Source organism: Paroedura picta, chromosome 12 (assembly GCF_049243985.1).
Source record: "Paroedura picta isolate Pp20150507F chromosome 12, Ppicta_v3.0, whole genome shotgun sequence".
NCBI lineage: Eukaryota > Metazoa > Chordata > Lepidosauria > Squamata > Gekkonidae > Paroedura > Paroedura picta.
The window spans coordinates 35,155,226-35,182,704 of record NC_135380.1 but is presented as its reverse complement, the minus strand read 5'-3'; the positions used below and the strand labels follow the sequence as shown (position 1 = coordinate 35,182,704).

Sequence of the window (27,479 nt, the reverse complement as noted above, 5' to 3'; positions counted from 1 at the left end):
GGGTTTTTAACGCTTTTATGTAAACCACCACAAGCCAGCCAGGCTGAGAGTGGTGGTCTATATATAGTTAATAAAATAAATATATAAAACAATACTGAAAGGTAAAATGGTTCATTAAAATTAATTTAAATTCTAGAAACTAAGTTTGAAATTTAAAATGGCATCAATATTCAAGACAGGGTAGCAGCATCTAGGGTTGGACGCTCTGGCGTCCGAAGCGGCTGTTCGCGCCCGATGCAGCTAGGTACAACTTTTAGTTGAAAGAAAGATCTGTGGAAGCACAGCTAAAAAAATCTTTGATCTGGCGTTCTGAAAAACTGTTGCCAATCAGAAGGCAATCCTGGCCTAGATGAACCAATAGTGTGACTCGATAGATAGCAGCTGCCAGGAAGAGTGGCAAAGAATTATTTGAAAAACAAATATTGGATCTTACCAATTTGATACCACCTAGAAATTTAAAAAAAATTCTAGCCCTGCAAGGCTAGACGAACAAATATACAAACTGTTAACTATTCTCTGACTCTAGCATTATTGTCATCTCTGCACGTCCATGAACATAAAAGACCTTTGTGTTGTCACAAAGTCAATGTTCATTGACATAAACTGCAGGTAGTCCCATGCAGTAGATCAGAGGTAGTCAAACTGCGGCCCTCCAGATGTCCATGGACTACAATTCCCATGAGCCCCTGCCAGCAAACACGCAGGGGCTCATGGGAATTGTAGTCCATGGACATCTGGAGGGCCGCAGTTTGACTACCCCTGTAGCAGATGTTCACTGTGGGGGGTCCATGCTCATGACACACACTGAGAGGGGTCCATGCAAATGCTGGGGGGGTCCATGCAAATGAAGGCTCAAGACACACACAAGCCAAGCAAATCTTCTACTTTAAGAACAGCTGCAATGAAAATTGATCGCATTGGACACAATCTGACCAAAGTCAAAGGCTTTTTAAGTCTCACTTAATTTAATAGGAGGGTTAAGCATCTGCTTGAATTTTCTTCCACTGAGATCAAAGAGACTTTTAAAAGGTTTAACTTTGGCTCATGCTTTGTAGGAATGACATGCCACTTTCACCTCTGCAGAACCTTCTGGGAAGCACTACTTGAACCTCATATTGGAGGGAGAAAGCTGCCAAAAAGACAACCTTCTTGTGTACAAAACTTCCTTGTCCCTCGTGGTTTATTTAGAGCTGTGCTTTTTAATCTCTGGAGACACCTCGAATTATGAATATCATGGCTAATTGCAACTGTGCATTTAAGAAGTTGGCAGACACAGTTCTCTCAAAAGATTTGATATCTTCTCCAACATTCCTCAGTGCTCTATAAATGGGAATGTTGAAGGGATTCCTCACAGCAGCAATCAGTATCCATTGGGAAAAGAATGCGCCGTTGCCCAGAGCTAGGGTTGGGCACTTCGGAACCCAAAGTGGCTGTTCGCGCCCAAAGCAGCCAGCATTGCGGCACTGGGGGGGGGGAGGCACGGGCCGCAGCATGGCGGCCCGTGCTCCCCTCCCCTGCAGCACTGGCAGCTTCCAGCGTGAACGGCCATTTTGGACGCTGAAGCACCCAACCCTACTCAGAGCCTGCTGATTTACCCTCTAGTTCAGCCTTCTCAACTTTTTACCGCTGAGAAACCCCTGAAACATTCTTCAGGCTTCGAGAAGCCTTATCCAGGGCCCTTTCCACCCCCTCCAGGCCCATCACTGGCCACTTTGGGAGTGGGGGGCAGGTTGACATGACCATATATCACCTAACAAATGTTTAACGAATTTAAAAAATGTAGAAAAACAACCCAAGCTGTGAAAAAATAAAAAAACTTCTGCTCATCTAAAAGCAGCAATTAAACTACAGACCTATTTGCCTCACTAGAACCTTCAACAATAGCTAACTGGCTGTTGTTTTGTGACTCCTGCTGTTCTTCCTGGTACACACATGCAGGAAAATGTGGGGACAAAATGGACTGTGCCACTTCAGTCTGCACATAGAGGATGCTGAAAAACCACCCCTGAAACAGAAAAACACCACAGCCAACCATTCGATTGTTTCTCTGTGCAGCATTAATCTTCCATCTGCAGCCAATTTATGCAAAGAAACATTTAAGGCTAGAATCCGTAGGTGCACATCCAGATTGTTTTTGAAAGATTTGTAAAACATTCTATGAGCAAAAAGAAAATTTTAAAACCCTGTCTATAAATCAGAAGTAAGTTATTTGGACACATATTTATATTAGCTTGCAGTGAAAGCAATATCTCACATAACCAGGTACCAGGCCAATTATGGTAATTCTTCCTGTGACACCTCCAAGTAGAATTCCCAGTTATCTGGACCTGGTCAGGAATTCCGTCCCTAATCTCCCACCTTCAAGAAACAGAAAAGCAGAAGAAATAATGGCTACTACACTACTGATCTAGACATTTGCCCTAGTTTCTATGGGCTTTGCCATTCCTTGAGGGTCATCCAGGTCCCTTCCCCCAAATCTCCCAGCATTTGTTAAGCAATGGAGGCTTGTGCACTTTGGCCGCTTCAGCAGCTGTTCAAGACCGAAGTAGCCAGCACTGTGGCGCAGGGGAGAGGGGCAGCGCCGGTAGTGGCGCGTAACCCGGTGCTCGCACGCAGGTGCAGAGTGTTGCGCCTGTGTGTATGTGCCGACTGGTGTACCAGCGCCGCACGTCCCCCTTGTGCCGTGGCATTGGCTGCTTTTGGCTTGAACAGCCACCGAAGCGGCCGAAACGCACAAGCTTAGTTGGGAGCCCTATCTGAGAGAAAGAGAGAACAGCATTGGTGGACAATCTGTCTTTCTCTTTTAATATTTGTGTGCATGCGTGCTTATCCTTCCAAAAAAATAAACATAGAGAGCTATAATTCCACCTGATAATTCCACCAGATAAGATTATCACTGTTGGTTTGCAGCAAACAATAATTTGAGTATCTGACTACGAACAACAGATGGCATAACATAAGAACTAGATAACTACTGAGGGAGGGGCAGCGATATTAATTAATTAATTGATTAATTAATTAATTTATACCACCTTCCCATACAGCTTTGGGCGGTTTACATAGAACGTCACAGTAATTACATACTGTGTAACAATATAACAAATATAACAATCATAATGTAACATGTCAACCAGAACAATATTTTAATAGGAACAGTAACATTGGTAAGACCTTGGGTAGATCACATTGTTCAGTCATTGAGGGGACCAGAGGATGTTTTGGGGTCGGTCGACCTCATGCAAATGCCTGGTGGAGGAGCTCCCTTTTGCAGACCCTGTGAAATTGTGAGAATTCGGGCAGGGCCCTGATTTCTTCAGGGAGCTCGTTCTACCAGGTGGGGACCAGGACTGAGAAGGCTCTGGCCCTTGTTGAGATCTGACACGCCTCTCTGGGGCCAGGGATCCATAGCCAGTGGGAGGTGGCAGAGCGTAAGGCTCTTTTGGGGGTATAGGCAGAGAGGTGGCCTCTCAGATACACTGGGCCCAGACCACGTATGACCTTGAAGGTGATTACCAAAACCTTAAGCTTAATCTGGAATTCAACTGGGAGCCAGCCGAGCTGTTGAAGTACAGGCTGGATGTGGGATCTCTATGATGTATTTGTGAGAATCCTGGCTGCGGCGTTCTGCACCAGTTGCAGTTTCGAGATCAAGGATAAGGGTAGGCCTGAGTAGAGCAAGTTACAGAAGTCCAGTCTAGAAGTTACTGTCGCACGGATCACTATGCCTAGGTGTTCCGGGGCCAAGTAGGGCACTAGTAGCTTGGCTTGGTGGAGGTGGCAAAATGCCAGCCACGCTACCTTTGTGACTTGGCTTCCATTGTAAGGGAAGCATCCAGGATCATGCCAAGGTTCCTGGCGGAGTGAGCCACTGATAGATGCACTCCATCCAGGGTGGGCAAATGAGCTTCCTCACATGGTCCATTCCTGCCCAGCCACAGGACCTCTGTCTTAGCAGGGTTGAGCTTCAGACGACTCTGCTTGAGCCACTTCATCACTGCTTTCAGGCAGTTGGCTAATGCTTCTGGGGAAGAGTCACAGCAGTCATCAATCAGGAGGAAGAGCTGGATGTCATCTGCATATTGATGGCAACCCAGCCCAAACCTCCACACCAGCTGAGCAAGAGGGCACATGAAGATATTAAATAGGATAGGAGAGAAGACTGCTCCTTGTGGGACTCCACATGTGAACTGATGGTGATTAGATACTCTCTCTCCTATTTCTACTCTCTGTCTGTGACCCTGGAGGAAGGAAACCAGCCATTTGAGGGCTGTCCCTCGTATCCTGATGTTGACAAGGCAGTGAGCTAAGAGCTCATCATCGACTGTCTAATAGTAACAGCATCGCTAACCTGCCTCGATCGAGCTGGTGACAGAGATCATCCATCAGGGCTACTAGTGCTTTCTCTACCCTATGGCCAGGCCGGAGACCCAACTGAAATGGATCAAGGTCTGAAGTTTCCTCCAGGAATTCTGATATTTGGCTCACAGCTGCCCTTTCAACCAACTTCCCCAGAAACACTAGATGTGAGAGGAGGTGGTAGGTGTCAGGCTCCTGTGGAGCCAAGGATTTTTTTTTTTTTTTTTAGCAATGGGCGCACCACTGCCTCTCTTAATCCCTCCGGGAATTCTCCCTTTGAGAGGGAGAGGTTGATTATCTCCTGGAGGGGAGCTCCTATTCTTATGTCTGTTGTTTTTAGGAGCCACGATGGCCATGGATCTAGTGGGCAAGTGGTCGGCCTCATCACTGCTAGCATCCCGTCCATTTCATTTAGTGAGAGTTGTCTGAAGTGACTCAGTTCTCCCTCCAAAGATAAGAGGTTGGAGCAGATAAACCTTTTTTCTAATCCAGCACAAGAGTAGATGAGTCTCAGTCCTGAGAATGGTTTAGTTCACCAAAGCACCGTGGTGCTTGATTGTGTATAACATGCTGACAGATGCTAGCAGCACAGTGAAACATCTGGATATATCCCACATGAGTTAGCTGCCTTATACTGACTCATACCCGCAGTCTGCCAAACTTTGAAGTCACTACTCTGACTGGCAGAAGTTATTTTGCTAGAAGCAGAAATCCAACATATCTTGAAACTGTGAAATTATGATTAGGAGGGTTGCTCCTCTGGAGTTTTTCTTTGGGGGAAGAAATTTGGGGGGAAATGGAAGTATTAGCAGATAATTATAGGCAGCCACAGAAAATGGTTACAACATCAGTATAAGAAAAAACACTGTGGCATAGCCAGCAAAACCAACCAAAAAAATCAAAGATGCATATAAAAGTTGTCTTTTTTATTCCAGTTGCCTATATTACGCTGCAATAATATTCAACAATACCTTTATTATCACAGCTATACTGTTTTAATGTTAGCATATAAAAGTATACTATTTGGCATATTTATTAAAATTAGAAAGACTTGCAAATCGCCACACCCAGTGCTACTCTAACAACACATAGCTTAGTTTTTCTCATCTAAGAGGTATAAAATATGTGTATTATTTGGACGGAACCTGTCCCATTTGATCATAATACAGGTGTCTAGATGTAAAGTTATACTTTATAACATTCTATAGTGTTATCATATATATTGTAGCATACGAACTGACTTCAGAACAAAATTACTTTAATTTATACAATAAATATATGTTTGAAAATATGTTGCACATGTTTACAATATGTGCAGGCATCATTCTCAAATACTTAAACCATAGACTGGAGTCATGAACAGAGGAGACAGAATTTTCTACAAACTAGAGGGGAAAAAACAGGTTTGCCAAAAAATGGGGAGATAAAGTCCTCCCCCTCCATAGTAGAAACAGCATCTGGTACCTTTAAGAAACAACTTCTGTTGTGATAGGTAGGCAACCATTATCGTTCACATCTTGGTTTAGTCAGTAAAAGGCAAGGAGAGGGGACAGGGCCATTTTGGCCTTTGACTCATGAGTCATCCAGGCTTGGCTGGTGGCTATACCTCAGGCACCCCATGACAGCCAATGTTATGTAGTGGTTAGAATTTCAGATAAGGTTCAAAATCTGAATCCCCATTCTACTACAGAATCTGATTGGTTAACCTTAGGACAGTCACTCCCTTTCAGCCTAACCTATAGCCCTGTTGTGCAAATAACAAAAGACAATAATGTAAGCTGCTTTGGGTCCTCATTGTAGAGAAAGGCATGATATACTAAATGGATAATCAATATAGCTGAAGATGGGAGCAGATAAGACGTGAGTTGATCGGTGGGTGGGATGGAAAGAAGGAAGAGGAATGAAAGGGGAAATAGTTATAGGGAGGGGGATCCAGGTAAAAGTGAAATTCTCCCCTTCAAGTAATTAGAACTTTCCTGTTATGATAATGGGCCTGGCCCAGCAGCTATCACCATGCAATTCAGTCCAACTTTTCCAAGGAAAAGGCTGCCTGAAATAGGGAAGGAGGCACAGCTGAAGATTACAGTGAGGGATAGTTAGTCTGGCTGGTGGGTGGAAGGTAAGAGAGAAGTAGGAATAGGGAAAAGGTAAATTTTAGGTAAGGAAAAAGGAAACAGGAGTAGAAAAGAAAATGATACACCCCTTGGTAATTCCTTGTGGATCCCCTGCTTGTATTGCAGATTTTACATACATATATACATAGATACATGCATACATTACATGAACATATTACTACTATACATTCTAAATAAGTTTTTTGAAAGTCGTTATTTTCATGTCATTAATTTAAAAGGGGGGGAAAGTAAATTTTAGTGCTCTCCAAAATTTCCAGCAGAAAATGGAAGGTTCCCAGGGAGGGGGGGGATTAGTCTTAAGGATACCACACATCTAGAAATAAGTATTTTATTTCATCTGCATTTAATTTGTAAACTGTCCTCTTTTCTAGACACTGTTGATCTATCCATGGCTCCATAACTACTGCAAAGTGCTCTCTGTGGGATTGCCCCTGAAAACTTCAGTTAGTATAGGCTCTTATAATAAAAAGCCTGTGAATTGGATTTCCTACGTGGGAGATTCCACAGAGCAGGGATTCACAACCAGGGGTCCATGGACTCCCAGGGATACACAGGAGCTTCAGAGGGGGCCTGTAGCTTTCGCCTTCCTTCCTTAATAGTCTTGGCCACAAGCTAGGGAACCAACCACTTCCACTGCTCCTCCTCTCCCCCTTCTAAATATGAACAAGTTCTCTTGTAGTTTCTGCACCTGGGAGGGGGCAGAGCCTGCACACCTACTCCAACTTTAAACCGCCTCCTGTCACTCACCCCCTCAACTCCTCCTCAAACCTGTCTGTTAATGCAGGCCTTGATGTCACTTACAGTGACAAGTCACTTCTGTGAGTGTGGCGAGGAGGTGTAGCCATGACATTGCTCCTGGTGCTCCTCAAGGGCTGGAAAATTATTTCAGGGGCTCATCCATAGTCAAAAGGTTGAAAAAGACTGCTGTAGAGTATGTTCTCTCTCATATTTAGGTTTTCCCCTGTCAAACTCCTTGCCATTATATTTTGAATTTTTGACAGTACTCTGATATAAAAGTCTATTATATTTATGTTGGCTTGGCTGAATGCTGTCCCTTTGGAAGAAATGACAGGCCATCAGGGAAGGATTCCCTTTGCAGACAGAATTCGTATGTGGAACAGGAAAGACGGGCACTCTAGAGCAGGGGTAGTCAACCTGTGGTCCTCCAGATGTTCATCTGTGTGGCTTCCCTAACTTGCCCATTGCCTTTTCCACAGGTAAGTCCCGTGTTATCCCTTAGGCCAAGGGTAGTCAACCTGTGGTCCTCCAGATGTCCATGGACTACAATTCCCATGAGCCCCTGCCAGCATTTGCTGGTGGGGGCTCATGGCAATTGTAGTCCATGGGCATCTGGAGGACTACAGGTTGACTACCCCTGCTCTAGAACATTGTTTATTTGAACATGGCCAGTTTATTGCAAACACACAGCTCTGGATCTCCTCTTTTATACATGATATATATATGGCAATGTTATCTCAAACGAGTGCTATATTATTGGCCAGAACTGACATTAAAACTACCTTGGCAATAGTAAAGGTTCCCCCCCCCCATATTGTTATTAAACATTAAAAAATAGGAGGATTGATATTTAGTTGATTTTAACATTTCTGGCCTATTATTGTCAGCTGTTCAAAGCCATTTGGCTACAAGAACAGTTTCATTAAAGCAAAAGAAAACATGTATATCTCATCTCGCCTCACTGCTCAAGGTTGCTTACAAACCACAATTTTAAACATGCAGAATAAAACAACAAATAATCTCCCTCTTCAGTCCAGAAGATACCTCCAGTCTCTAAAAACCCTGGAAAATGCAATGGCCTGACAGGACTTCCTAAAACTTTCTAGATAAGAGACCCCCCCCTAACTTGAGGCCAATCACTGTACAAGGGTGCTTTGATGCTCTGCATGTTACACCAATTGGAAATGACTTGTTAGCTTCCACTTGAACTTGAAAGTGCTGGCTTTGACCTTAAAAGCCCTTCCCACTGTGGACCTACATATATCTGTAGGATTGTCTCTCCTTGTTAATTGCAGTCCTTGCAGTTACAGTCTCTTCTCTGGCACAGACTGTCTATTACCAGTTTGTGTTAAAAAATGCTGTCCTAGCACAGTGATAGGGAAAGATCTTCTGGCAATGGTATGTAATTATGGACTTTCATAAAACCAGCCACGCTGTCCTTTTTCAAAGGATCTTTTTTATGATGGAACAATATCCCCAAAAGAGCCTCTTGTGGCGCAGAGTGGTAAGGCAGCCGTCTGAAAGCTTTGCCCATAAGGCTGGGAGTTCAATCCCAGCAGCCGGCTCAAGGTTGACTCAGCCTTCCATCCTTCCGAGGTTGGTAAAATGAGTACCCAGCTTGCTGGGGGGTAAACGGTCATGACTGGGGAAGGCACTAGCAAACCACCCCGTATTGAGTCTGCCATGAAAACGCTAGAGGGCGTCACCCCAAGGGTCAGACATGACTCGGTGCTTGCACAGGGGATACCTTTAATATCCCAAGTCAACCCAAAACTATATTTTCCAGGTAATGGTTAACAATAAGCTTAAGATTTCTAAATTCAACTAGAAAGCTGTCTTAAATTTTTTGAAGTAAAATTCAGAGCAATGTCACTTAAAGAACCTTGTCTTTTATTGGAGAAGATGTGCATCAGAGTTGACTCATCTGATCACAAAAAGGGACTCTGAAGATCTTGGATCACTAAGGATATCAATTTAAATTAAGGCATTGACCACACTGAATGTCAATGCATAGAAAGACTTACAGTCTTACGCAAGTATTGCTTGCACTGATGAAGATCTTATGATTAAAACATATGCACAAAGTTCTTCAAGCCACTGTGTTCTGAGTTTTATTTCAGGAAATTTATTACTGTTTTCTAGTTTAATTTCCAATATTTAAGCTTACAGTTGATCATTACACAGGAACTTCTTGCTGTTCCTTACACCTAGAACCATGTACCCTCTTAATTTTACAGAACTGTATTTTGGCAGGCACTGTTGAAAGGAGAAAAACTAGTTTCTTCATTCCATTTTACCTGGAAGTGAGCTTTGACAGGAATAAAGCCTGTTAGTCTTTAAAGCGCGACTCAACCCCTGTGGAATGATGTTTTTAACTTTGTCCCTTGATCCGTGTTTATGATTGTAAACCACTTTGGACAAACAGGAAACAGAATCTCTAAAAGATTTTAAATGCACAACACTTCTGTAACAGTTTCATTATTTGGTAGCCGGCAATTTTGACCTTGCCTGTAAACTGGAAGCTACTTTACAAGTCAACCTGACTGACAACCCCTCATATGCACAGGCAGGAGTTAGGAAGAGCAGGATCCCTCTTAGTGGCCTGTTTCCATGGTCAAGTAATTATGAGTCACTTTCCATTTATATTTTGGAAAAGAAAAAAACATATATCCCTCTAATTTATTAGTAACAGCCATCCCCACAATGATTATTAAAATCAATTAATAAGAGTTTTGGTGATACTAAAATAGGAGAGTACTATCATTAACCATGGCTAATAAGGCGTATATAATAATAAAGCAGACGAATAACAATAATAAATAGGCCTCCGATCAGAAATACAGTGGGAGAAGAGTCTGCACGGAGCCCACCTCCTGGCCGATGTTAAAAAACACGACTCCTCCAGCTTCCATTAACTACATACTGAGGCCCCGCACCCAGGACAGCTCATATCTGCCACTCAGCCCCGTGCCCTGAATAAAGCATAAATACAGCTGCATAGATTTCGTTGCTTTGATTTGCCCCGCCTTCCCCCTACGCCCCGGACCGAGCATGGCTAAGCGCCAACTGGGCCTGGAAACGAGCCACGTCGTACCCGGGACTCTGCATAACCCCCACGTCTTCTGCCACCCTAAAACCTGCATGATCATCTTATCCTACAGCCCTTCCCAGTGTCAAGAGCGCTCGTTATGCAGGGTTCCGGGTTTCCTCCTGTCCTCGGCTTCCACCGCCTCCCCCAACCCCCGTGCGCACACAATGGCAATGGCCCACGCAGGTTGGGCCTCAGAGGAACCGGGCTGAACCATAACACGGCGTGGGGAGGAGAGCGAGAAAGCAGAAGCGAGTCGTGTGCAAAGCTTCGGTTAGAACGCGTTTGGTTTTGGGAGATACCATTCGAGGCCCAAGCCCGCCCTTCCCCTCATTTCTCTCCCGCCCCGCCTGGGTTGGGGGTGGACGCCGCCGGCGCTCATACTCACCTCAGCATCCACTGTGGCCATGGCCGGAGCAGCCCCGGAGCGTAGCCCCGCCCCTTTCGGAGACTTCCCTCACTCCCTGCGCGCGCGCCCCTCCCCCACCCACTTCATTCATTCGCGAGGGAGGGAGGGAGACACCCGCCTCCTCCCGAGAGTAACTGCGCATGCGCTGCCCGTAACCCGCGGTCATGGCGTCCCCCGCCGCTGCTGTCATGGCGGCGTCCATGAGGCTCTCTTGCCGTACAGTGATATTTTGCGCGTGCCGCTGGGAAACCACATGGCCCCTGGGAGGGAAGGGAACTGGCCGCAGCTGGTGAGGGGAGGGGAGATGGGCAGGCGCCCTGGTCCGTTGCATGCATCCTGCAAAAGGCCTGCAAAAATTTTGTTACTATCAGAGCGAACGACCAGTCCCGGTGTCTGCCCTCTGCAGTACTGTCTTGTTTCCATCAGATCTGTAGATTATAATTTCTGCGAGATTTCTCCTAGGGCCATTGGAGTCTATAGTGTGGAGCACGGAAATGATGCACAAAAAGAGAAGCACTGATGAAGCGGGCATGAGGCCTCTGCAGTCTGCACTTTAGGGATTTCCATAGGTTTCCATGGGCTGCCATCCTCTTGCTCAGATGCATGCTGCTGTCAGCCTCAATCATCGCATTTTTGTTCCCATAGCAGCTTGCAGGATCTGAATCCAAGGCAAAGAACTGCAAAAGCGCAGCGCCAAGTGTTCCAGAGAGTTGGGCATCTCAGCAGATCCAGGTGCCTGGCTGCTTCTTGCCTTTGATCTGATGCCACTGGGTGGCAGCTGGAACAATATCTGTGAAAAACAAATGCTGGCACAACAGGAGGCGTGGTTCTGAACAAAGCCAGGCCAGGAGGCTAACCAAACCAGGGATGATGTGGCACATGACTAGGAGACCCAGTGAAAGCATCCAATCAGAATGGGCGTGACCCACAATCAACTGCTGGAGATGAACTGGCAGAGACCAGATATGTATTGTATACCAACTCTTCTATCTGATGAAGTGAGTTTTGGCTCTCAGAAACTTACGCTGCAGTAAACTTAATTCCTCTTTAAGGTGCTGCTGGATTGTTTCCTTTGACATAATTCCTTTGTTTCCTTTGACATAATAAATGCACAAAATGAGCAGTTTTACAGAGTGAGTCACTTCTGGTCTGATAGGGTCAAACTTGCCAATAAATTCCCAGCACAGCAGCTTCATGTCTGAATATCCTTTGCCAAACAGGCAGTTTTTATGCCCCGTTTTGGACTACCTGAATTAATCTCAAAGCGTCTTACAATCGCCTTCCTCTTCTCACAACAGACACCCCGTGAGGTAGGTGGGGCTGAGAACTCTGCCAAAACTGCTCGATGAGAACAGCTCTGTCAGGATTGTGACTAGCACAAGGTTATCCAGTTGACTGCATGTGGAGGAGCAGGGAATCAAACCCAGCTCTCCAGATTAGCAGCTGCTACTCTTAACCACATCATTAAACTGCCTGAACAAGATTTCACTAATCCAATCCCGGTCTTAAACACCCAAACCATTATTATTTCTTGGCACTGTTATTCTGTATTTTTTTAAATGCTTTAAACTCCTGGTTTCTCTTCTGTAGATTTCAGACTTAGTTTGAATGCCCATTTTGCCCAATGAACAGGTGCATAAAACTTCAATAAATGGGACCCCTTTCAGCTGGATGGTTAAAAAGAAGAAGGTACCATCTGGCTGCTTTTACTGCAATTCTTACATCACTTTTTCTGCCTATGGCGTGGGAGGGAGGCTGAAAGAAGACCGCGTCTTCCCCAAGGACACTTGGTGATCTTGTTGGGCCTGGATTGTGTCCTGTTTTTCTCATGTCAAATCCTGCACTCTAGCTAGTATCACAGCCACCCTGGAACTAATACTGCTTTTTTTTTTTACTGCTTCTTTTAAGTCACTAGTGAGAATTAAGTATATAGATTTACAGAAGAGCAAATGAAGGAAATTCTACCAGCTGGCAAGCAGGTTATATCTCAGGTCTCTTCTTGTCACAGATCTCTCTGAAATGCCGTATGCATTCCTAGCACTGATTGCTTGATATTAATGGTATTAAATATAAAAACCAAGAAAAATATCCACTCTTTTCAATTAGGGTCAAAGTGCATGTTTAACTGACAATCTATGACTGGATCACTAAAGAACAAACTTTGAGTCCAGTGGCACCTTTAAGACCAACAAAGTTTAATCTATCTTAAACCAGCCTTTCTCGGCCTCCATTGAGAAACCCCTGAAACATTCTTCAGGCTTCGAGAAACTCCAGAAGTGGCAGGATCGTGCAGAATATGGTTGGGAAGCAGAGCTGAAGAAGTGTAGGTTCTTCCATGCTGCTTTTCTCTCCCTGAAGGAGTCTCAAAGTGGCTTACAGTCACCTTCCCTTTCTTCTCCCCACAACAGACACCCTGTGAGGTAGGTGGGGCTGAGAGAGCCCTGATATCACTGCTCAGTCAGAACAGTTTTATCGGTGTTGTGGCGAGCCCAAGGTAACCCAGCTGGCTGCATGTGGGGGTGCACGGAATCAAATCCAGCATGCTAGATTAGAAGTCAGCACTAACTACTACACCAAGCTGTGTACACACCCACCCGGGGCACCTCCCCTTCCCATCCCTCCAGACCCATTGGCCATTTTGAGACTCAACATTTCAAAAACCTTTAATGGCACAGTAACAGTAATCCAAGTAACATAGGAATAATGGCTAAAGAAATATGGGTCTTTTTGGTTGGGGAGAGGCAGCTAAAATTTTATAAAATCACGCATGATATTAAAAACTGCACACAATCAGTTCTGCCTCTCCCATAGTGTAGAGCATATGGGGGGGATGTTACCCAATAAAATTACGAGGCAGTAGATTCAGGATGGAGTGGGGGAAACCTTTCCTTCTTACTATAATTAGCTTTTAAAATTCACTTCCCCATGATGGCCAGTGGCTTAGATAGCATTCAAAGGGAACTAGAAACAGGTACAGAAGATTTGTGGCTATAAACTGGGAAGGCTAAAACCAACCATCATGGTTAGGGGCAAGCAGTCCTTGGAATGGTAGTTATGGAGTGACACACGACAGCAGTTACCGTAACTTGCTCTACATAGGGCTGCCGTTGAGACTGATCCAGACACTTTAACTCATTCAGGATGTGGGGACATGGGTCCTTACTGGGACCCATTAGAGAGCCCATATACAACCTGTCCTCATCCAGTTGCACTGGCTCCAGATCGAAGACCAGACCAGGTCTCGGTTCTCACTTTTAAAACCCTAAACAAGGGCTAGTCAAACTTCGGCTCTCCAGATGGACATCTGGAGGGCCGCAGTTTGACTACCCCTGCGGTCTGGGACTATCCTATCTAGGGCATTGACTTTCCCATTATGTCCCCACTAAGTTCTTGGCAGCAGAATCTGCTTATGATCCCTGGCCCCAAAGTGATCACACTGGCCTCAACCAGGGTCAGGTCCCTTTTAGCCTTGGCCCCAGCCTGGTGGGTCAACTGAGATGAGAACCCTGTGCGATCTCAGACTCGTAAGGCAGAACTTTTCCGCCAGGCCTATAGGCGAGACCTTAAAACACCTGATCTATCAGCCTCCCTGTCAGAACCCCCCGACCAATTTAGCAGACCATCTTATGAGCCCCCCCCTCCCCCATGATAGGGGAGAGGGCAATTCTTTCCATCTAGTTTTAATATTATAATTTAATGTATTTATTCAAATCTCTATTTTTGCCCTAATTTTATGTTTTACCTCTTTTGTAAACCACCCTGAGTCTCATGAGATGGAGCGGTTAATAAATACAACAACAACAACAACAATATAATCCAGTTACAAACCAGATGCTGGTTTAGATGGACCTCTGATCTGATCTGGCAGGACATCCTTATAGCCCTTTAAGTGAAGCCCAATCCAAATTGTTTGGCGACAGTTCAGGTACAAAATCGATCACAGAGGGAAAGACCATAGACCAGCATCCCCAGCATTCATTTCTCACATAAATCTCCCAGATTAATGAAAGGTTCCAGAATAGCAGCTAATTTGCACAGGACTAGCTTTTAATGCCTCGCCAGAAACCCTAGAGCCAAAACAAACCTTTGCAAATGTTGAAAGCAAGTTTATGTGCTGCAAATCCCCTCCTGTCTCCCCTATGCTCCCCCCCCCCCCGCCGCCCTTCTCCATAGCCGAGCGATATGAATTATCTTAATAGCGGGATTTTTTCAAGGGGGAGGGAATGACATTCAGCTGTCAGCCACTCTGGGAAACACCAGAAAGCCCCACTTGAGCTGGAGCAACAATTAACTCTCTTGGCAGTTCTCAAAGACAAAGGAGAGGGTGTCGATTCTCCAGGAGGGATGCAGGCTTGAAAAGCTTTCGGCGTTGGTTGGTTATGCTCATCACGCTTTTGACAATCAAGAGAAGATGCACTTTAGGTGAAAGTGGGGAGGAGCAGGCCTCCCCTGGCAGAAGAGAAATTACAATCAGTCCCGGTACAATCAGCATTCAGTGGGGGACCTCATCTCTTCCGGCGTTCCCCGCCCCAATCACACACAGAGAACACTTTAGGGATCACATGGATGAGTTGGGCTTCTTCAGATGATTTCCTCCTGGCTTGGGGTGAAGTAAAGTTTGAGTCCCACGGCACCTTTAAGACCAATCAAGTTTTATTCAAGGTATAAGCTTCCTTGTGCACGTCGCGCTGTACCCAACGAAGTGTGCGTGCACACAAAAGCTTATACCTTGAGTGAGACTTTCCTGGTCTGCTGATACCAACCCACACAGCTACTCACCTGGATCTGGGACAAAATTAATGTGTGTAGCAGGCATACTGCTGAACTGAGCACGTACAGATTATTTTGGGGTAGTCAAACTGTGGCCCTCCACATGTCCATGGACTACAATTTCCATGAGCCCCTGCCAAGCAGAATTGTAGTCCATGGACATCTGGAGGGCCGCAGAGAGAGAGCTACATCATTCTGTGGTTCAGGACGGGTCTAAACTCAAATTGCCTGGGAGCCGAACAGGAAAAATGGTTGAGGCCAAGGCTGACAATATAGACCTATGCCCCCCCCCCCTGGGATTTGGGATTAGGACCTGAAGTAAACACCATCAGGACCTCCTCTCCACCCGCCAGTAGTGGGAGGGGGGGAAGTTGAGTTGCCGATCTTGTCATGTTGGTAATGCTGGGAATATTATTGTTTTAATGGGGTTTTAACGGGGATTTTAGGATGTTGTAACCCGCCATGAGCCGCAAGGGAGTGGCAGGGAATAAATATAATAATAATAATAATAATGCCCCGCTGGATCAGATCAAGGGCTGTAGGAACAGATGAAACTGCTTGGCACCGAATCCGAATAACAGCTCCCTCTAGAAAGGCTGTATGAGTCTAGCATTGGCCAATCCACATCGGTATCCTCTCCAGGGTATCAAGCCACACCTGCTACTTGACAGCCCGAGCGCTTTTCCGATTTGCAACGAAAGCCGGCCAGAATGCTTGGCAAAAAACCAACAGTCTTCCTTTGCTGTTTCCCCTCCCCAACACCTGGTATACTGCTAGTGTACATGGAGGTTCCTTCTTAGCTATCATGGTGAGCAGATTTATCTGTGCCTATCAAGTCCCTTTTTAAAAACCCATCCCAAACATACCATGAGCCCCAGTCAGCAGGACTATTTCTGACACTTTAGAACAGGGATGGAAAAGCTGTGGCTTTCCAAGGGACTATGGACTACAAGTATCATCAGCCTCTGCCAGCATAGCTATTCCTGGCTGCAGAAGAAGAGATGTTGGATCAGGCCGAAGGCTCATCAAGTCCAGCATTTTGTGTCCACAAGAAGTCCCTAGAATAGGGTTGCCAGCCTACAGGTAGTGCCTGGAGATCTCCCACTATTACAATGGACCTGCAGCTGACCAAATTCCAGTCCCTGGGGGGAAACAGCTGCTTTTGGGTCTGAACCCACTGAGGTCCCTGTCCTCCCCACTCTTCCTAGCCTCCACCCCCAAAATCCCCAGGCTTCCCAATCCAAAACTGGCAAGTAGCAACCCTGTTAGAGGCGAGGGACACATCTGAACCCAGATCTCTACAATAATTTGGTCACCACGCATGCACATTATGCCAAGCTTCAACCAGACAGACCATGCAACAAACAACGAAACGCTCCATCTCAAATACTCATGACCTGGGTCCACAATACAGCCAGCGGTTCCCCACCTAGCCAAGTCTGTTTAATAGCTACGGTTGTCTTCAGGAACTGTGGATCATATTGCATAATCCTTCCCAAAACCAGTCTAATTCGGGGGGACGGCATGGCGGGAGATTCTTCCACTTTTCCCACATTTTGCAAATATAATTCTTATCCTAACTAACCTACAAAGAGAAAAAAGAAAAAGAAAAAAAGAAGAAGCAGCCCTCTACAGATCTCCAGCAGAGCCCTCGCGCCAGAAATCTAGGGCGATGCCACGAGGCGATTTTGCAAACCAACCCCTCTTCTCCACCATCCCCAAATCCCATCGCCTTAGCCCATCTCCCCCCTCCGCCCCTGTGGCTGCCATCAATGCACGCCTGCAGTCCTGGCGCCGGGTTGCCGCCCACCTGCCGGGGCTCAGGGACCGGCGGGAGTTGGCAAGCCAGAAGGCGACCCCAGCCCCGGGTCCCCGGGCTGCCCACGAGCGGAGGGGAGAAGAGGGGAAGGGAGCGGCGCGCGGCACAAAAGGCAGCAGGCCCCGGCTTCGCAGGCCGACCCAGCCCTTTGCGGAAAGGCGAGGCGCGGCACAAGTGGGGGACGGGCGCCACCCGATGGCCGTTCCGCAGAAGACACGGGCCGGGAGCAGCCGCCAAAATAAAAGTCTCCCCTCCCGTCACTCAGCCCCATGGCAGCCATGGAGGGGGGGAGGTCTCCACGTTGGCAGCAGCGATAGAACCTGCGACACGACTGCGGGGCCATTGCAACACGCGAGTCTGGCAGCCTGGGGAAGGGGAAGGGGCTGCTAGAATGGCAGGAGGCGTGGAGAAAGGGTGAGGGTCATGCACTCTCTGTCTTGCTCTCTGGCTCTCTCCTCTCCACTGAACTGGGTCGGAAACAGGCCAAGCCAGCGTTCCTTTACCCGATGCATAAGGGACGGGCCTTGCAGACCCAAGATGCGGTGCTGGCCACAGGCACGGATGGCACGCGAAGAAGAGCATGGCAAATCCCAGGAGGCAAACAAAGCTTGAGTCCAATGGCCCTGTTAAGACCAGTAAAATATCAGCCATGGCCTTGGGACTCAACATTTGTCCCGCTTCTTCAGGCAGACCTGGCTACCTACTTGAATCCAGGGGGAGAAGTCTATTAGGAGCGTTGACACCTAATAGCTGAATGAACCTCCATGTTCCAAGAGAGTATACCTCCAAATAGGAGTTGCAGGGGGAAATAGATAGTAAAGTGGGGCACCAGCCTTTCCCTAATAGGTTGCCGCTTGCCAGTTTTGGATTGGGAAATACCTCCAAAGCAGCTGTTTTCTCCTGGGGAATGTATCGTGAATAGCTGCAGGTCAATTGTAATAGTGGGAGATCTCCAGGCGCTCCCTGGAGCCTGGCAACCCTATTCTAGGTACTTCTGGTGGAAAGAATGCTGGACTACAGGAAACTTCAGCCTGATCCAACATGGCTTCTTTTGTGGCCAGGAATAATTTGCCAAGGATGTGATAAGCCTGAGAGTCTTGTCTGATTCTTGTTTGGTTTTATTGGTTCTGCTGAATGTTACACCCAGAACCCAGGTGCATCGGATGTGTCCCGACCAGCAAGGTTGTCGAAATACTGTCTCTGTACACGGCAGCGCACAGATTTACTACCTCTATATGTCGCAGTTCCATTTGGGTACGACGGCTAATGGCCACCATCATTGTTCTCTGCCTTCACACTTAAGAAAAACCCACATCTAAATCAAGGGGCCTGTATCACACCCAGTGGCTGGGAGTTGAATATACTGATCGCAGGTTGTCTAATGAAGCATAGCCTATTGGCTAATGCTATTTGCTTCATGGGATGCCCCAGTGTCTGGGCCCACTGATGGCCAAGGTGGGAGTTCCAGCCACAAGGAGCGAAGGAGAAAACACGCATTTCCCCACCCTGAATTCCATAAATCTCTGTCGTGCCTTCTTCTCCCTAAACTTGTTTTTAAAAGGGCATTTCTCATTGGGACGTTTCAGAGGAAGGGAGGAATAGAACGCCCTCTTCATTTTACTCACAAATCAGGGTAAATATGGTGGTGCTTATGGCCAGGAACTGTGTTACTGTCTTTATGTCGATCAAAGCCTTTATGTTAAACAAAGTTTGAGTCCAGGGGCACCTGTAAAAAGGTAAAGGTATCCCCTGTGCAAGCACCGGGTCATGTCTGACCCTTGGGGTGACGCCCTCTAGCGTTTTCATGGCAGACTCAATACGGGGTGGTTTGCCAGTGCCTTCCCCAGTCATTACCGTTTACCCCCCAGCAATCTGGGTACTCATTTTACCGACCTCGGAAGGATGGAAGGCTGAGTCAACCTTGAGCCGGCTGCTGGGATTGAACTCCCAGCGTCATGGGCAGACAGCTTCAGACAGCATGTTGCTGCCTTACCACTCTGCGCCACAAGAGGCTCTAGGGGCACCTGTAAGATCAACAATTGTTTTTTTCAAGCTGTGCACACAAAAGGTTATACCTTGGAAGACAGAAAGCAAAAGGGAAATGTGGTCCATTGACAGGCAAAACCAGAGATCCCTTTCAGGCAATGTGCTTGGGGGAGAGTCAATCAAAGCCAGATTGGGAAGCATTATCTACTGGTGGAAGGATGTGGAATAACTCATGATTGTAAGGACCAACCAAGATATCTAGTCTTGCATGGAATCAGAGTTTCAGATACTGACGTCTTTGCCTTAAGGCAGAGGTTGGCAAAACGGTGCTCTGGAGAACGCCACAGTTCCTTGGGAGTCCTTTGCCTTGCTCACGACGGTTCATCTTCCCCTGCAGTTTGTAGGTTGCAAAAAAGTTGCGGGAACACTGTAGGTTGAAAAGGGAAGGCCCAGAAGACATAGCCAGTACTACCCGTGAGCTGCTTGTACCCCCTGCAGCCAATGAGTCAATGCAGGAAGGTTTCCCTGCAGGTGGACACCCCATGGCTAGGAATACACACATACACACGTATGCCAGCAAGACATAAAGCCCCACGTTTACCAAGCAAACGGGCTGTCCTTGGGATGCAGGGAGGGTAAATTGTGGGTTTGATGTTCCCGTTACACAACTGCTGCCCTGAACATCCTTACAGGGCAATGTCTGTGCTCAGTCCTCGAAACTTCACTGGGCCTCCTGTTTTTTTTTTCCCTTTTCTTTACCAAGCAGTCCTGCAGAGTCAGTGTTTGCTGCAAGCCTAGGGAGTCACCCATGTCTGTAGAGACTTATGCCTCGCCTGCTGGGTGGCCGCTATACCCCTTTATGATTCCAGAAAGAGAAGGGATTAGAGCACATGGTTCCAGATTCGAAGAGAGGGATCTGTTTAGTCCATGCAACATTGTCCCACTGGATTGTCCTTTGTTTCTTGTCCAGCGAAGGCACGTTATACCTCTTATACCCAAATGGAGAAACCATTCAAAAGACCTGATCTGCCAATTTTTGTTGAGCGACAAGGATGCCCATGTCGCCTTTATTACGGCTGAATTTTTGTCTTCAGTTTTTAAACTCAGACTGATTGATGTATCCTGGCTATCTCTGTTCATTTTGCTAATCTGCTTTATGCCAATAAAGGTTTTGTGTGTGTGTGTATTTAGTCAAAGGAGGCAAGGCCCCTGATCTGGAGAGCCCAGGTAAGCCCGACCCCATCAGATCTCAGAAGCTAAGCAGGGCTGACTCTGGTTAGTATTTGGATGGGAGCCCTCCAAGGATTTGGATGGAGTTCCTCCAAAGAACACGAGGTGTCATGATGCACGTGACACAGAGGAAGGCAAAGGCAGACCACTTTCAAACATCCCTTGCCTGGCCGTCTCCTGGCTACACTACACACACGCCATGCGATAGATAAATCATAATGCCCAGAAGGCAGCCAAGCTGTGGTTCCCACATAACATGTAATGTGAACCCAGAGAGACAAAATGTGCCATGGTTGGAAGGTCACTGAATGCCTGAATCAATGGGAGAGAAATGTCTGGAACTGTGCCCACTCCAGCCTCCTTGAACTGCTCCCTCCAGAATAAGGAACCCACTTCTGCCACCACTGGAACTGGCTCTGGATTAGACAAAGAGCTCGTTTTTTTTATACCCCACTTTTCACTAGCTGAAGGCGTACCAAAGCGACATACAAACTTTCCCTTCCTCTGCCCACAACAAACACCTTGTGGGGTGGGTAGGGCTGAGGGAGCTCTGAGAGAACTGTGACCCCCAAAGTCAGCTGTCCTGCAGTCTAAAGGCTACCAACTGCATCAGCAATCATTACAGTTGCCAGCTTCTAGGTGGTGGCTGGAGATAGTTACCTGGAGAAAATGTCCTCTTTGGAAGGTGGGCCCTATGGCATCATATCGCCACTGAAGTCCCTTTCCTCCCTTCTCTGACGCCACCCCCAAAATCTCCAGGTATTTCCTATCCTGGAGCTGGCAACCCGAGCATCCATCAGCATAGATGTGCAGCTGCTTAAATGGTTGGCCCCAGACAGGAAAGCAAGGAGCAACTGAACAAGCCAGCCTGGAAGTAAACAGTCTCCAAACTGGTTGGTTCTTATATGCCGCTTTTCCCTCCCCAAAGGAGTCTCAAAGTGGCTTACAATCGCCTTCCTCTCCCTCTCCCCACAACAAACACCTAGTGAGGGAGGTGAGGCTGAGAGAGCCCTGATACTACTGCTCAATGAGAACAGCTTTATCAGTGCTGTGATGAGCCCAAGGTCACCCAGCTGGCTGCATGTGGGGGAAGCAGGGAATCAAACCTGGCTCACCAGATTAGAGGTTCGTGCCCCTAACCACTACACCAAGAGATGCATAGTCTGCACAATTTGGAAGAGCATGACAGGACCCCTCCAACTCTGTGGTGGGCAGGGAAGGGCAGGGCAAGGCACCTACTGCTTTCCAAGATTTTGGTTACAGGCACAGATCTCAACCTTTCCTTATGATCAGAGGCAGCCTTGAAAGAAACGCCAACTCCGGGTGGTGGCTGGAGATCTCCTGCTATTATAGCTGATCTCCGCGTGACAGAGAACAGTTCTCCTGGAGAAGATGGCCACTCTGGAAGGACTCTACGGTATTGTAGCCCATTGAGGTCCCTCCCCAAACCCCACCCTTCTCAGGCTCTACCCCCAAAAATCTCCACATATTTCCCAACTTGGAGCTGGCAACCTTACTTACGAGTTTAACAGTTGCCTCATGAAGGTTTCTGCCACAGGCAGAGATCACATTGTGAAATGCAGAACCAACTCACGCACAATTCTTTTTAATATGGCATCAGATATTTCACTAGGAACGTTTGTGCACAAACTGGATTTTTAATTTTTGTTCCTGTTGCAAAAGCCTCAAATGCAAATCTATCTAAGTGGATTGGATTATTCGCATTCCCAATCTTTCCTATCGAAATATAATCGGCCCCGTCTATTTATAGGTTGCCTTTCAACAGAAAGACTGCTCCTGGTCAAGATCAAGGCACAGAGAGCTTCTTTGGTGGGTCACCTCAAAATACACCGGGAGTTAAGTTGCCTGTGAAAATGGAAATTGGAAGAGCTGCGATGTCTCAGCAGGAACAAACTGAACCACACGTGGCCTCTCTCTCAAAGTCAAATGGCCAACAATGCAATCTTAGCCATGCTTTTTGAAGATATTCCATAGAATCGCTGCCTGGAAACCAGATGTCCATGGGCTACAATTCCCATGAGGCCCTACTGCCAGGGGCTCGTGGGATTTATAGTCTATGAACACCTGGAGAGCCACAGTTTGGCCACTCCTGCACTACCCTATTGCTACCGATTGATTGAGTGACAAGAAACCATTTTAGTGAGATAAAATTAATGTGACCGTCACTCTAGAAGGCTCTGGAGGGGTCAGATTTAAGCAGAGAAGTAAAGAGAACAAGGGAGGAAAAAAAATTCCCAAACATTCCAATTTTCTCAGAATAATTTATTAAATACATTAAAATTTGTGTTTTGAAATTTCAACATTAAAACAAGTTGATCAGAAAAAGACACACAGACCAAAAATAAAGAAAAGAGAGAATCAGTCATCTTTATAAATGGTGCAGAAAAAGTTTCGGAATCGGTGTCCAGGTTGGCAAAGTGGAAGAGATCCAAAAGACGAAAGAAGGCTTGCATTCTCAGGCTCAAACTGCACCCTAATGGGGCCCCACAAGGAGAAATCCCAGGGTCGCCTTTCCCTTCGAAAGCTGTCCCATTGAGGCAGTCAGCAAAACTGAATACGTGTGAGGAGGACAAAGCGTTAACCCACTTGTCCAGCGCCATGGCTCCAATCCAGTTTTACCCCCACACGTATGCCCCAGCTGTTCGCTGAAGGCCGAACGCCATGCCTGGAGTTCCAATTACAAAATCAGGCTGACAGCATCGCTCAGAGAACTTCTAACGGGAGCCAGTAGTGCTTGGGCTCACCAGCCAAGATTAGAAGCAAGCCTTGAAATCAACTTGCGGCCCCAGGAACACGGCAGCTCACTTTGGAAGGCGTTCTGAGAAGCGGCCAGGGCAGCAGGCCCTTGGAAAAGGAACAGTCTCTGCCCATTTCAACCAGAAATCCCCAGGGATGGAAACGGCAGGAGCGTCCGGCACAGAGGGGACCCTGCACGCAACATGGAGGGCATCGGGAGCACGGGCATCTCGGTGCAAGAAAAAAACAACAATGCCTGATTTACAAAAGGATGCTTTCCCCTCTATTCTAAAAGGAAGTCTCTCTTCCCACTCATTGTCCCTGTTTATTCCTCAGGGAGAGAAGTCAGAGGTAGTATTAGGACAGGACCTTGATTGTCAGCAGTTCCCAACCTGTTCGAAGCTGCAGTGATCTCAGTGGGAGAGGCAGTAAAGCGCACCTGCTCCGGGCACTTAGAAGGGATGCCCTGGTAGGGTGCCTGCAGGTGACCACCTGGGCCACCCACCACGAGCAGCCTTGGGCATGGAGAAAGAGGCCACGCCATCTGAACCGTCTGCCTGCCCCGAGGGGAAAATACACCTCCACACACACAAACCTCTTGGATCTTTCAGAGAAGGAGCGCTCTGCTGCGAACTCTGTAGCAGGCCATTGTGCAGCTTAAAGACCATTCAGACAACGCCCTTGTCGATTCAATATTTTTCACCTCCCTGCAGGAGAAATCCCACACTCGGCCCGTGCCGTGGGGAACTGAGCCCGCAGTACCCTTGCTCAACTGCTGCTGCTGCTGTTTCTGATAGAACGACCTGCCATTGCAGGGCAAACGCGGCTGTTTTGAGGGGCATACCGAGGAAAGGGGAGATTGACAAAAGAATTCTGTGTCCACTTTTAAAAGTTTTTTTTTTAATTCAGATTGACACAAAAAATTCCGTGTCCGCTTTTTAAAGGGTTTTTTAAAAAAAATTCAGGTCCTGCCATATGCATTCCCAGTTTGCACACAACAGATCAGGAGTGGCACTCAAAAATGTACACCCACCCACACACACACACACGTATACATCCACATACAATCCACACGGCATTCGTACAAGACAACTTGGTAGCGTTTCAGGTAAGGCATCACAGGTGCTCAGAGAGTAAAGCAGCAAGGAAGATGGTGAACTGTACAGAGCGAAGGCAGAGGCAACAGCTGCCTGGAGGCTTGGCAGGGAGCACCCTGCCGGGCACGGCTTGCGTGTCACCCTCTCCCCCCACAGTAGCATACCGGACGGGTACTAAGCCAGAGTCTAATTGCCGTTGCTCAGACTGGAGTTAGCACTACTGCAGCTTTGTTCGTAGGATGGGGGAGCCTCTGTGGGGGGAAAGAGAAAGAGAAATGTGAGAGAGAGAAAGGAAGAGCCAAGAGAGCTAGTTTCTCCCTCCTCTACCACCAACCCAGGGGTGGCCAAACTACAGCTCTCCAAAGGTCCATGGACTATTATTTCCATGAGCCCCTGCTGGATGGCAGGGGCTCATGGGAATCGTCGTCCATGGACCTCTGGAGAGCCTCATCTTGGCCACCCCTGGTTTTATACACTACGTTCTAATCTAGGAGGTTTCGGCTGCGATTAGCTCCCTCTCACAGCAGCCCCTCAACCATATTGCCCCTGACACAAAGTGACCAAAGGTATGAAGTTGCCTTAAATACCTCAGACCGCCTGTACAGCCAGGTCATTGTCATGCCCTTTGATTAGCGGTGGCTCCCCGGGGTCTTTTCCAGACCTGGCACCAGACACTGAGCCTGGGCTGCATTGCACCCTCTCCTTCCACGCCCAGTCCCCAGGTCCCTGGAGATGCACAGGGCCAGATCCGTGGCACGCTGCGAACACGTGGCGCATCCTAATAACCGAGCCAGACGGTTGCCCTCCTGACCCCATCCTGGCTGGCTAGCAGCGGCTCTCCCTGGCTCTCGAGCCTTTTCCCAAACCTGCTAATTTGTTATGCGGACACGCCAAAGATTGGGTCTGGAGCCTTCTTCATACAAGGGAGACGTCCTGCATCCTTGTCTTCTGAGGGCACACTCACAAACACTGGCAAAAGAATGCGGGGTAGCGGTGGGGGTGGAATTAGAGGAATTCTGTTGGCAGCTGTGTTGCGGGCAAGATTGGGGACAGCGATAGAAACATCTGGAAGCTTCAGGGGCACCTAAAGAGACGGAGGGGGGTGAGCTCCATTTGCCAAGGTGCAAGCCCGAGAAAGCTTTCCCCTGAGATCGGGGACCCTCCCCTCCCTACTTACCGTACGGGTACCCCCAGGTGCTGTACTCCGGAGGCAAGATGAGGGTGCTGGCTGTGGGGACCGGGACAACGGTCCCTTCGGCAAAATAAGGGACGGTCGCCCCCGTTGACAAGCAAAGCATGGGATGGTTGGGGGAGCCCGTCTGCTCAGAGGCCTGTCTTCCTTCCTGGAAGCTTAAACCCGGGGCGTAGCTGAAGGGCTGCTGTTGAGAATGGCTCTTGGTGGGGATCGAGACACTGTCCATGGAGTGGAAGCCGCTGGCCGCCTCTTCGTCTTCTGGGGGGGCGCTCGGAACCACCGGCGAGGCGACGTGGGGGGCCGACTGGGACGGGCTTAAGGGGATTCTGTTCACGGGAATGTTGCCGATGTAAATGGGGAGGGTGACAGAAACCTCCGGAGACTTCAGGGAAACCTAAAGAAACGGAGGAGTGAGGGGAGGAGACGGAGAAAAGATAAATCAGGGTTTGTTTATCTCTGACAGATAAACACTGGGTCGCTGCTTCATCCGGAATGGTGCAGAGAGCTCTGAATGCCGTGACCGGCTTCGAACGCTGCACCTGCTTGGCTTAGGGTGGATGAGGCTTGACGAGGCAGCACAGGATGCTGCCTGCATGGTCCATGAGAGCTCCCTTGCTGGGGCTCCTGCCAGAAGGGCTTGGACAAGCGGACCTTGATGGCCTTGGAGCACCCATGAATCCTTTGGGAAGCCTTGGGTGGAGCCGCCACAGGCCTGAGGTCGAGCAGCTAAACCGGACAACTCTAGGCAAGGCAGAGGCCTAACCTGGATGTAGTAATCGATGTGAATGAGACTACAGCCTTGGAGAATGGACTGTGGCAGGGCTGGGACGAGGATCTGCTCCTTCCACTCGGCATGTTTCCAGGCCTTTACGGCTGAGCCTTCCACCTCTGCAATGGTCCTCAGGTCATAGATCCACCGCTTGGATTTATAGGCAACTTTCTACAAAGGGGGGGGGGGGAGAAAGAGAACAAAACATGTAATAACTTCATGCTGGTCACATAATTCACCCGTTCCTGGTCCTATAGCCACCCCTGAAGCGATAAGGCTGTGAAGCACACAGTCGACAGGTGATTTTGGTAACACAAGTTGGACAGAAACTGGTAAGGGGAGAAACCCTCACCAAAACTACTCCCCCCCCCCACACACACACATTGCCTGGAATGTATTCCCGACCTCTTTGCTGAATGTGAACTAGCCACTAAAAACCAGTTTTGTCTGACAATCAGGAATGTGGAACAGAACAGGAATTACACAAAAAAGAACAACTTCTTTTGCATCAACCAGCCTCCATTTCAGAAAAGAAACAGTAGGAGCCCTTCCACTTCTTCTCCTCTGTGAATTTTGCCTTAGAGGGGCGAAGAGTTGGTGTTTATAACCTGCTTTTCACTACCCGAAGCAGTCTCAAAGCGGCTAACAATCTCCTTCTCTTCCTCTCTCCACAACGGACACCCTGTGAGGAAAGTGGGGCTGACAGAGCTCTGCAAGGACGGCTCTGCGAGAACAGTGCTGAAAGAGCTGTGACTAGCCCAGGGTCACCCAGATGGCTGCATGTGGAGGGGGAGTGGGGAATCCGGTTCTCCAGGTTAGAAGCTCTTAACCACTACCTCATGCTGGCTACTAGGGCTCATTAGGAACAGTAACCAGATGGAACCTCCATATTCAGGGCCAGGATTAGAGAACCAAATCCTGAGAAAACAAGGCAGGGCTGGACACCCCCCTCTGTGAGAGAATTTCCAGATACAGCTGGCTGCTGTTGGGAAGAGACTACAGAACCGGAAGGGACAATCAGCCCAGAAAAGTATTTCTCAACCACCAGCTCCCGCTCAGTAGCTTAAGGCAGGGGTAGTCAACCTGTGGTCCTCCAGATGTCCATGGATTACAATTCCCATGAGCCCCTG

The 27,479-nt window shown here is 47.8% G+C and overlaps 2 protein-coding genes and 1 long non-coding RNA gene across 7 annotated transcripts in view; 1 reads left to right on the top strand and 2 right to left on the bottom strand.

Annotated features, from left to right (window-relative positions):
• The window catches only part of EHMT1 (euchromatic histone lysine methyltransferase 1), a 146,937-nt gene extending 136,130 nt beyond the window's left edge, over window positions 1–10,807 (bottom strand). Inside the window, exon 1 of one of the 3 annotated variants that reach the window (XM_077306605.1) lies at window positions 10,706–10,807. Coding sequence is in view for 1 of the 3 variants with exons in the window: in XM_077306599.1 (XP_077162714.1) it covers window positions 10,706–10,726 (21 nt within the window). In the remaining 2 variants the exon portion in view is untranslated. The remainder of the gene's footprint in view (window positions 1–10,705) is intronic. The other 2 variants (XM_077306599.1, XM_077306598.1) reach the window with 2 other exon arrangements.
• LOC143822017 (uncharacterized) lies at window positions 10,407–11,846 on the top strand. The gene is made up of 2 exons (XR_013226015.1): window positions 10,407–10,590; window positions 11,372–11,846. It is a non-coding gene; the product is annotated as an uncharacterized LOC143822017 (long non-coding RNA).
• Window positions 11,847–22,799: 10,953 nt separating this feature from the next.
• Window positions 22,800–27,479, bottom strand: part of ARRDC1 (arrestin domain containing 1) — a 58,007-nt gene continuing 53,327 nt past the window's right edge. Inside the window, exons 6-9 of one of the 3 annotated variants that reach the window (XM_077305672.1) lie at window positions 26,344–26,520; window positions 25,563–25,974; window positions 25,252–25,469; window positions 22,800–24,636 (exon numbers count right to left, since the gene is read on the bottom strand). In XM_077305672.1, coding sequence (XP_077161787.1) covers window positions 25,255–25,469; window positions 25,563–25,974; window positions 26,344–26,520 — 804 coding nt within the window. In that variant the 3' untranslated portion in view covers window positions 22,800–24,636; window positions 25,252–25,254. Of the gene's footprint in view, window positions 25,470–25,562; window positions 25,975–26,343; window positions 26,521–27,479 lie in introns of all 3 variants that reach the window. The other 2 variants (XM_077305671.1, XM_077305673.1) reach the window with 2 other exon arrangements.